This window comes from Coffea arabica, chromosome 2c (genome assembly GCF_036785885.1).
Source record: "Coffea arabica cultivar ET-39 chromosome 2c, Coffea Arabica ET-39 HiFi, whole genome shotgun sequence".
Lineage (NCBI taxonomy): Eukaryota > Viridiplantae > Streptophyta > Magnoliopsida > Gentianales > Rubiaceae > Coffea > Coffea arabica.
In genome coordinates, this window is record NC_092312.1 from 17,144,054 (window position 1) to 17,155,937 (window position 11,884).

Below are 11,884 nucleotides of genomic sequence, written 5' to 3' on the forward strand. Positions count from 1 at the left end.
CTGGAGAGAGAGAGCCTTCAAATTGTGTACTTTTCAATGGTTTTTAGGACCTTGTGATCCTTCCCTTTCGGGTTCTAATTCTTGATCGCAAACTCAAATGTAGTAAAAACTAATAGAAGGTTCTGAACTGAAATAGGAAGAGTATCCAAGGAATGTGCGGGCTTAAAAGTTTGTTGCTTGATTAGATTTATCCCTCCGGAGTTACACGCAGAATCTGACCCGGCCATCGTCATGAAACTATATGAAAGTTGCAAACTGTGAGGACCAATTCCGAACAATAAATGGGAATTTTGAAGAGGATGCAGACTTGCAGTGATGCCTGCGACAGCTTAGTTGATGGCTCATGCACAGGTGGGGGTTTAGAAGTTAGGAACGTCATCGCCTGATCCTGAGAGATGCTTTTGCTCCCATTGGCATTGCAAGTTGCAGCTGGTCCCCAAAGCCCTGTAGTCTGGGATTGAAATACGTGCACAAAATCCTTGAAAGTAGAGTTCTTCTTCCACTGGACCACTTTTCTGTGTCCTCCAGGATCAGACTCTAGATGAAACATTCAGGATTGCCTAAGATCCGACCAATAGAACTCAAAATGATGAATTCGAGGAGCCTTAAACACATTTCCAGAATAACGATACTGTGTCGGTCTCACCATTTCCAGTTGATAAAGCTGTTGCGTTATCGTTGGTTAAAAAGACTCGCGAACGTTTCGAGTGTTGTGAACCCATTCAAGTCCGCAACTATTCCTCATTAAAAGGGTTCGCGCATGTTTGTGTGCCAGCAACCGCGAATCGCCATTTCCCGCAATGGCAGATGATGCTTGCCAGATTGGACCAAATTTTGATAGGATGGGGCAAACTAAAAATTATCTGCAACAGGCACTGAATCAACATAATTTAAGATACAAGTAACCTTTTTTTTTAAAAGAGGATCAATGCCCATGAATAATTTGTTAGATATAGAAATACACATAACTTATCATATAAATACGTGACCCCGTCATTTCGACACCACACGAATTTACTTCACACTTCCTACAATGCTGAGAGTCTTTAACACTTTGAAACCCCTATGGACCAATGCCAACTCATCATTCGTTGAACAAAACCAGAGAAATATTAGTTAGGCGCAATCTTCATGACCTACCTTGTTTATTGACACCTAATAAACCAGTAAAATGGAAACCCACTCGTACACGCCATGGATCAGAAGTGGGCGCATGAACGTGTAAAACTCAACCCAGGGGAAGAGACAGACAGGTGCCAGTTCAGGATTCTCTTTTTTCCTATAGATCTTTGAAGACCAAGACCAAGAGCCACTGTTCATTCAACAAAAAGCGGGATTCAGAAATTCTTCTTCAGGGGCTCTCCCGGGCTTATGCATTATATTAAGCAACGGCATCCCTTTCAGCGTTATGTGCTAAAAGCAGCTGCCTCTCATAAACCGATCTGATTCCTGCTAGGCTTTATCAATCTCGCAAACTTAGACTATATTGCAGAATAGAGACAGGAATAAGAAGGCGTTGAACCCCAGGGAAGACGAATGATATCTTCCAGAATTATAGCATTCCAGCCCCACACCTTTCTATTAAGCCATTACTTCCATGGCAGATTGAGGTTAACACCTGCAGCAAAGCTAAAAGGAGCTGGCCTGCTAGTTAATTATAAATCTCACATGGATCTATCTTTCAGATGAAATAAAAGTTCATTTATTTACTAGCACTCATCTACTGTAAAAGAATAAAAGCTGGTTTTGGCCAACGCAACCATCGCGCCGGCCTCCTAAGCCTCCTTAATCAGATTTTCTTAGACAAAATCTGGGATGTCTATAAAAAGTAAAATCAAATCAGCTACAAAATTCAACGTATTACAGATGTAATCTTTAAGATGGCAAATTCCACCTAAATTGCAAGTCTTTATGACTATTGGCATGGCACACAGCGAAGTTCAGTTGACAGGCTGCTGGTAGCCCCCATGACCATTTGAAGCCGCACCATTTGCAGCAGCTGCATACTGCGGCATGGGATACCCGTAACCATTTTGACCTTGCCTTCCATAATTACTGCCGTTCAATTGGTAGCTAGAGTCCATTCTCAACTGCAGTTACGAGGAAATTAAGACTCAAGGACCAAATGAGATGCAAGGACAAGAAGAAATTGAAAATCTACTTTGGTGGTATCTGGAACTACATCCAGATTCCGTTTGATAGCGTAGTTGATGAAAAGTTGGCTATGACTTGCAAGTCTAGAATACATGTTACAAGTGCTGCTTCTCATATTAAACATGTAGAGATGTCTGAAACTTCACATTGTATGACGCAGATAAAGAAAGATCAGGAACAATAATAGAGAACAACACGGAGGATGAAAGGGAAGAGCAGTTCAAAGAGTAGAAAAACAAACTAGAGATGTAAGTTCATCTTCCCAGCAATTTTATCACTCAAGCAAAATGATATACAGGTAAATAATTTCCCCCACTAAATCCTGACATCGACATGAGTTTTACTACGCTACTAGGGATAAGGAAGAAAAAGAGAGGAGAAAAGGGGGGGGGGGGGAGGTTCCATCCATTACTCTATCTGAGATGTATGTAACTTGCTTTCAGCAGACAGAAACTAGCCAGCAGATGTTTAAATGGTCTTTCAGCATATGACATTCAAGTAGAAAATCAATTCACTAATGTTGCAGATTTACCTGCTTGTTTACAGGATTCCGACCCCATGATAGACGCACCATCTGTTTGCCAATAGCAGCTCCATTCAGTCTCTGCATTGCATCTTCAGCATTGCTTCTGTAGATACAAATAATTTAAAATCATAAGAATCTTTCTAGTTTATGCTAATTCAAACATGTCATATTTGACTGTTCATTTCCCATGATTTCCTATACTATTAGTCTTTTCTAAGCTTCATACCACGAGCAATAAAAAAATGAAGCATGACAAATCTGTCTTAGTTTAGCGAGATTTGCACTAAAGAATTTACCATGCACTGCAAAAGCGTTGGGAGGAAATTACCTATTAGAGAATTGTACAAAACCGCATCCTTTTCCTGAAGGTATTTTCACTGAAACTACTTCACCAAACTGACTGAAGGACTCTCTCAATTCTTCATCAGTTACATCAGAATCAAGTCCTCCCACAAAAATCTAAGACAACTTTACATTAGTAAAAGAATAGACCATTCTAGCATCCAACTTCAAAGGAATTTTAACTTACTGTTGTATTTGATGAATCACTGTCAGACTGCGAACCTTGTGGCACAACACCATTTGATGGATATCCTCCAGCCAATACTACCGCTATAAGAAAACATTAGTCTTGAGAGTTTGATGGTTCAAAACACAGAAAACGGAGGACACTATAGAGCAAATAGATAGCGTGCAACAAAATATTTCATGTGTGATAACAATCGTCATTGAACTCAAGCTGTATGGTTCTTTTCCAGAAAAAACCACCTCTTCTGTGCATCCACCAGACAGCAAAAGGTAGAAATGAACCAAACCAAAAGCAGAACCAAAATAATCATATGAAGCTACATAAATAAAGAGCCACATCTATCGATATCCTCACAGGACAAGAAAATATTACATGACAAAACAGGAGGACAAAACAATGGCCTCTTTATCACAAGCACAGGGTTATATAACATTAACACATCTGCGAAATATTGCTAACATTAGTTATAAACAATGAAGTTTGTTTTTACTTTCATGTTTACAGAAAGAATAAAGAACATTACAAAACAAATTTTTACTTCCAAATGCTTACACAATGAAATACGTCTGTCCTTATTCAACAAGGATAAAATAGGGAAAAGAACATAAACATAGAAACAGGAAAATTTAGAAGAACACGATTCAAGTTTAAAAAAAGGATCCAAAAGATAACCTTGGGAAGAATACTGTTGCTGCGGTGACGCCTTCTTGGGGGTAGCAACACCAATCCTCATTGGCCTACTAGAACAATATGCACCATTCATTTCAGTCATTGCCTGAGTTCTTTCTTTCTCATCTGCAAACCGAACAAAGCCATAACCCTTTGAGCGGCCAGTGTTCGGATCAACTACTACTTTTGCGCCTTTTACAGATGGAAATCTACTGGCAAAAGTTTCATGCAATAACGAATCAGTAACATCAGCAGCCAAATCTCCAACAAATATTGACAGATCAACAGCACCAGCTTCTTGGCGCCTATTACCCATGCTAAAGGCTGCCCAGTTAAGGTGGAAGACTTGTTCTGTATTTGGCATTGGTAAGCCATTGTAGCTCTGAAGGACTTTGTCAGCTGCTGCATGAGAACTAAATTCCACAAATCCATATCGCTCTGACTGACCAGTCTGCTTATTGCGAATGACTTTGACAGAAATAAGCTGTGTGATTTTAAATGTTGAGAGTAAGCTCAACAAGACCATATAACATAAGAACATGACTGAATAACTATGAAATTTCATCAATTTTCTTTGTACTTGCATAGTGCAAACTAGTAAAATGAGATTCAACTGATACAAGTGCAACAAATTATCACTGTACTATACCATTAGGAATCTGAAAAGAAAACAGAGCACCTCGTAGTAAATCAAAAAAAGACTAAAACTCATTTGCCATAGGCACTTGAGCTAAGATCTAGCAATTAAATTTTTTCTTTTGCAAAAGATAACAAACTGTAACTTTGTTAAATTATCCACCTTAAGAATTTCTTACAAGTCCAAACCTTAACTGTACTATGCAAGAAGCCAAACTCATGCCCAATAACAACATATGCCGATCATTCCATTATCAAACTGTGCTCCTTTGACTACCACAGAATCCTAATAAAGTAGGCCAACAAAGTTACATTAAACATACAGATGTTATCGGCAAGTTTCTTTTACACAAATAAGCACATATTCTACTCCACAACACAAAAGGGCCATATCATTTTTCTTTTCTTTTTTTTTTTGGCACAACAAATAAGCAAATATTATCCAAGCCAAAGAAATCATGCAAGAGACCGGATACCATAACATGCTACAGAACCGTATTCTCTTATCCAGATGTCACCATGCATGGAACAACAATCAAGAGTATGCTATAAATATCTATCAGTACTTCTGGCCAGCCACGTACTTTCTGTACCTCCAGACATGCAAGTTTGCAGTCATCAGCAATGCCAGGGTATATGTAGGCAAATGAAAGTAGCAACCAAAAAATAAATAATTAAACAAATAAAATAAAAAAACAAACCAGCTAATGCAAAATGCAGCATCTTTATGGAGTAGCCAATGCCACTACAAATAATCTGTTGCATGAATCTGTCAAATCACGTGTCGAGCACAAACGAATGAAACAATTAACAGTAACTATACTTCATTTGATTATTAAGGAGGGAAGAGATTAGGAGTAGAGGAGGAAAGAGAAAGAAACGTTTTTCTCAAAGTGCCTGGAGCAGGTGATTGCCGGTATGTGATATGATATCTCAGGGGCAAATACAAAATTGCCCAGTAGCCAAACCCAAGTTGAATACAACTAGAAAACCATTTCCAAAGCCTAGTTCATGAACAAACATAAAGTACGTAAAAATTGGAAATAGAATGCAATAGAGCCAGCGAGACAGACAGTCAAAGGACATAGCAATACATTGTAGACGCCTTGAGAAGAAATGTTTAATGCAGCCACCTGCTTAACAAAATAAATTTCAGCACCTTTGATATTTTGATCTTGAAATCATACATTCCTTATGCGAAACATGAGTCATGCAGTAAGTACCATGCATTTGTCCCTTTACTACACTACTATCTTTACTTCTCAAAACAAGTTTTTTGTTTTCAATATTTTCAGAAAACTACTAATTATCATCTTTTGCTCCAACTCCACGCTTAGCTTTTGGTAAATGTTTGACTGGTTTCTCTGTCCCTCCTTTGAGGACACATAATTTGGAATTACCACTTTTGGGTTGGGTTTCGAAAACATGTAATAGAGTTTCCTGGAAGAGACAACATCCAACTACATGTCCCATGCATAAGAAGATGCCAACTTGCTGGAAAACATACTTGTTTAGGATAGATAAATAACAACTACAAAGTGTAGTAACATATAGATTCTTCTTACTCCAAATAATTTCGCATTTAAACACACATAACACTTCAGAAATGTTGCTAAAGTACGAGCGGTGAAACAAAACGAGAAGTGCTTGGGCACGATATTGTTGCCTACGAAATAATCAACTCAGACAGTTTCTCATCCAATAATTGTGTGCGTATAGGCGTTAGTTTCCTAGCTTTTCTTCCATTTGTCATGAAAGACAAACAGTACAAAACAACAGCACAGTTACGACCAACAAACAGCTGGATCCTTCAAAATACCAGATCTGAATCTATAATACATTTAGAATGACTATGAAGAGGTTAATACTCCAATAGAGAAAGAAAAGCAGTCAATATCCACTTAAATAGCTAATTGGTCAGTAAACTGTAGATAAAGTATGAAACACTAAACTATCCACATTCGATTAATGAACCGTCACTAATACTCTACGGAACTTCTAGAAATAAGATATTTTAAGTAGTATATAAATCGACAACAACAGATGTTTTAACGCGAATTACAGCATTTAACGAATAGAAGGATGCAATAAACCCAACCTCCGAGGCCTGAGAGAAGCAAGACAGAAGATAAGCTTCATCCATCCACTGCTGGAGATCGCCAATCCAGATCGTGCGGTTCTCCTCGCTGGAATTTTGAATCTGACTCTGCTGCTTGTGCTGCGGCTGTGGTTGATAGAGTTGGTGCTGCTGTTGATAGAGTTGGTGATGATAGTAAGCCGCCGCCGGCACGTATTGCCGGTCATACATCATTTGCTGCTGCATCACCATAGCAGCAGCCGGATACTGCATGTGCATGGACATCCATTGCTGCTGCATCGCCATCCACTGCTGATGATGCTGCTGCTGCTGTTGCTGCTGCTGATGCTGATGCGGATGCTGCTGTTGTTGACTCGTCAAATCTCCACCGTTCATTTTTCTCCTTTCAGGAATTTACCCCTCCCAACTCCTCCTCTCAAGTGGAGAATTTTACACTGTTTAGCGCTTGTATTTGTATTGTTTTGGGAGAGCGAGAGAGAGAGAGAGTCGAGGGGAGGGTAACCAACCTGGCCTGAGAGGAGAAAAAAGAACCAGGTGAACAAAGAGAGAGCGAAAGAGAGAATGGAGGAGTCGGCTTGGGATGACTAAAAAGAGGAGGGGTTACGACGGATCTAGGGTGTACTACTGTGGTTTACACCAATGTATTTTTGGAAACCGGACCGGACCGGAGGTTCGACAGGTGGACCGGAACCGGTTGTAACTCTGGTCCAGTTCATACATTGAATTAATTAGACTTAAAAATTGAATTGAATCTTATGAATCGGATTGAACTATTAAACCAGTGATTTTTTTTAATCTATTAAATTAAAAAAATAAGTTTTTCTTAATATTAAAGACTAATTATTAAATATAACATCCACTCACTTTCTTCTTATTTTTTTCTCTTATCAAATTTGTATTTCTATTTTCTATTTTCCTGATTTCCTCCAAACTCCAATCTTTTTTTTTTAAGTTGCACTATTTAAATATAAAAAATGTGAATTAAAATTTAAACTCACGATGTTTAATTTCCATACACGTGAATTTTGTATAATTGTAGAATATTGTGATATTTTTTGGTTGGATATAAGATTATTTTTTGGTAAATTCAATTAAGATTAAAATGAAATTTATTTGTTTTAACTTATAATTTTAAAATTTTATTTGTAAAAATTCAAGCTTTTTGAAAATATTAAACATTTTATCATATAAAATTTTAAATTAATCCAATGCATATCATATTTTTGTGTATATATATTTATATATATTATTTTTTAAAAAATTTATTGAACCAAAATTGAATCGATCGGACCAATTACACCTCGATCGAACACCCCATCGATGCAATCAACGGAATTTCAAAACATTGGGTTCGTTTGGATTCCTTGTTTTTGCACCTGTTTTTGAAAAACTGTTTTTCACATTCCAAATGCTACAGTAAATGTGTATTTCAAAAACAATTTCAAAAACACCCATATCCAAACATTATATCAAAAACAACACCAAATATACAAATTTAATATGTATATTTCAATTATTTATATTATATATATTATATTAATATAAATTAAAATATACAAATTGAAAATTATATATTTATATGTTATATATTATATATTATATAAATATTTATATACATTAATATTATACATAATATAATATACATAATATGTAATATTGTATACATAAATGTATAAATATTTATACATAATATATTATGTACATTATATTATAATATATACATTATTAATGTACTTTCATTATTATGTACATTATTGTGTATAATAATGTATAATAATGTTATGTATAATTCATAATATACATAATATGTAATAATGTAATAATGTATATTATGTATATTATATTATATATATACAATATTATGTATATTATACAAATTGCAAAATTTTATATTATATATTTATATAATGAAATATACAATAAATATTACAAATTGAAATATTATATAAACACCATATTTATTAATATTCAAATATTTATAATTAATATTAATGTATATTATATATATTAAATATTTATAAATATATACATAATATATGTATATATATATATTTATTCATATTATATATAATTTATTTATTTAATATATATTTATATAAAAAATATATTATAAAATTATATATTATATTATATAGATTATACATTTATATAAATGTACATTTATACATAATATGTATATTTATGTATATTTATAATATACATTTATATTATGTATTATATATAATATAATACATTTATACATTTATATTAATATACATAATATTAAATGTACATTTATACATAATATATATATTTATGTATATTTATAATATACATTTATATTATGTATTATATATAATATAATACATTTACATTAATATACATAATATTAATTTTACATTTATACATGATATTAATACATTTATATATTGATATTAATTATATTAATACATTTATACATAATTTTAATATATATTTATGATATATTCATTTATAATTTATATATTTATAATAATATACACTTATACATTTCTAAATATATTTATATTATGTATTATATATAATATAATACATTTATATATTTTTATATAACTATATAAATATATTTATTTATAAATATTTATAAATGTATTATAAATGCACAAATATATATTTAGATAAAAATATAAAATTTATAATCTTTACATTTATATAATATTTATTTATAATTTATACATTTATAATAATATACATTTATACATTTATAAATATATTTATATTATGTATTATGTATAATGTAATACATTTATAATATATTGATATATTTTTATATAAATATATAAATATATTTATTTATAAATATTTATAAATGTATTATAAATGCATAATTGTATATAAATATAAAAATATAAAAATTATAAATTATAAAATACTCAAAAATATGTTTTAAAAATACCTCTAAAAATAATCCAAAAAACATTTACAGTAAAAGTTTTTCATATAGTTTTTGAAAAACAACCCCAAAAACAACTAATCCAAACGGACTTGTATTTCAAAAATGAAATGCTACAGTATTGTTTTTGAAAAACAACCCAAAAAACAGCTAATCCAAACGGACCCATTGGTTTACATATTATTGTTAGCAACGATGTGAATTTTGGGCCGTCGGCTTAGGACTAGGAGTGGGGGCGGGGGACAGCAGATACGCGGTTGGGGGGGGTGGGTCCCAATTCCAAACCCAACCAGGTCACCATGTGATCTTAACTTTGAAGTCAATTTTATTTTGGATGTGGGCCCCGCTCGCTCGCCCTCGCCCGGGGGTTTGACGAACGAGATTAGTAATTTAGTACTCATTGCGTGGACGAGACGGAGACGGGAGAAATCTTCCGTCTAACGGGATAGCCACTGAATGATCCAATCCACGTAAATGCGGGCGGCGGCGGTACGCCTCTGGTAGACAGTAGCTGCCTCGCAGTTGTGTTAGCTGCTACGCTAGGCAGCTGGCTGCGGACTTGGTCGACGGCCACGTTGCCAACATGGTAACGGTAGTAGCATCCGTGTCAAGTAGTGTTAATTGTTTTATTTGAGCACAAATTTGATCATGTTTAGGGTCAAATTATTCTTATGCCTTTTAATTAGACAGTACTTAGTGCTATCCCTCTTCTCTCCTAGTAATAATATGATAATCGTATTGAAAACAAATGTCTAGGCAAAATTCCATATAGTTTTGGTGGCTCACAAAAGAAAAACTTTTTGTGAAAATGTTTTCGTATTATGACATTTGAGATATGCTTTAGAACTTGAGCATACATCTGATCTCATAACATGCTGAACCGTTTCCGCCGCTTATCAATCAATCCAAGCGCAAATTAAAAAAACCTATTAAAGAAGTATGAAAAAAAGGTATATTGTTTTCCAGTGTTATAAGATGAAAGTTGTTTGGATCAGATGTCAAATTCTATACTCTTTAAAAAAAACTATAGAGTCTAGTGACATTGAACTCGACTAATCCTCTCAGTAGTAGCTCTCTCAAAATTGTTTTTTTTTTTTTCCATCCATAAGGCTTGAACTTGAAATTCTCTACCCACTATGTGCATACTCATGTATTTTGCTTTTATTGTTCATATAACTTTTATTTGATTGATTATCACGGTCCATCAAACGGCCTTATTACTGGCTTCTTTTAGAAAAATAAAGTTTGATTAAAATCATATTTATAATAATACTCTAAAACACCTTTAAGTTTTAGAATAAAATATTGCTAAAAAAATTAAATAAGGTATCAATGCTAGAGATGGGTAAGGATGGTTGTTGATAGAGGTGAACATAGATTAAAAAAATTAAAAAGTTTGGAAGAATGGGCGTTTTGAAAAAAAAACAGAGGAATTTTAAAATGCTAACTTTTTTTTTCAAACAACTACAGTAAATTAAAGTAAAATTTTAGGCACACACTTGAAAAACACACATCAACCTTGAGGACCAAATATACATGATTCAAACAACGGTTATATTTTGTATCCTTGCTCAAGGGATAAATGTACGAATTTATACCCTTCACTGCTTACATTCCTTACATAGGCCCTGTTTGGCACATAAGTTTTTTGCCAAATTTGTCTGTTACAAGTTTTTAAAAAAACTTTAGTTACAGTAATCTCAAAAAATTTCTCAAAATTTTCAAACTATACACTTCAAAATATTCAAATATTTACACACTTCAAAAATTTATTAAAAAACTTCTACACAGTAAAATTTTAGACAAATACTCAAAAAATTCACCTGTTAAATGGGGCCATAGTCATATGCATCGTACATTCTTTTTCCTTTTCGTATTCTTGGGTCAAGGTTTTCAGGAGCCAAAACCATTTAAGGCTCGGGAAAAAAAATTAATGATGACACCTTCAATAATTCTAGATGCCTGTATGTATATGCAAGCGAAAGCCATTTGAATGGTGACTTTTTAGATTTTTTATAGAAAAATATATTGCAATGATTTAACGCATGTGAAACAAAAAATAATTTAAAAATAAATTTATGAAAAATAAAAAAAAATGGCAACGCAAACAAGTGTTAGAAAACATATTATTAATCCACCTTTTTATCAGATGTAGAAAGGTTAATCTCAGCTCGTGACTAAAAATCCGACTCTAGGGCAAGGGGAGACGCCTCCCGCTGCTGCCGCTCCTTGGGCAAAGATGACTTTGACAGAGTTCAGAGACTCATCAATAAGTGCTTCAAAAAAAAAAAAGACTCATCAATAAGTTCTCCTCGTGGCTTCCTTACTGGTCAAATGTTTACAGCGGGATTCCGTGTGAAC

The 11,884-nt window shown here is 33.6% G+C and overlaps 1 protein-coding gene across 2 annotated transcripts; it reads right to left on the reverse strand.

The window, feature by feature from the left end:
• Positions 1–1,651: 1,651 nt before the first annotated feature.
• Positions 1,652–7,191, reverse strand: LOC113726407 (polyadenylate-binding protein RBP47-like). Of its 2 annotated transcripts, none has more exons than XM_027250115.2 (6): positions 6,613–7,191; positions 3,882–4,362; positions 3,210–3,292; positions 3,009–3,139; positions 2,687–2,783; positions 1,652–2,090 (listed from the first exon to the last, which is right to left on the reverse strand). In XM_027250115.2, the coding sequence occupies exons 1-6, from the start codon at positions 6,985–6,987 to the stop codon at positions 1,941–1,943; spliced, it is 1,317 nt and encodes a 438-aa protein (XP_027105916.1). In that variant the 5' UTR covers positions 6,988–7,191; the 3' UTR covers positions 1,652–1,940. The 2 variants fall into 2 exon arrangements, with proteins under 2 accessions (XP_027105916.1, XP_071930883.1); XM_072074782.1 differs by having other exon boundaries at positions 3,210–3,286; positions 6,613–7,172.
• Between the last annotated feature and the right edge of the window lie 4,693 nt (positions 7,192–11,884).

Coding starts and splice junctions, on each gene's coding strand:
- LOC113726407 (XM_027250115.2), bottom strand. CDS start 6,987: ATGAACGGTGGAGATTTGACGAGTCAACAACAGCAGCATCCGCATCAG. Junction 3,293..3,881: donor GCAACAGTATTCTTCCCAAG/GTTATCTTTTGG, acceptor GTTTTCTTATAG/CGGTAGTATTGGCTGGAGGA. Junction 2,091..2,686: donor GGAATCCTGTAAACAAGCAG/GTAAATCTGCAA, acceptor TCGTAACTGCAG/TTGAGAATGGACTCTAGCTA.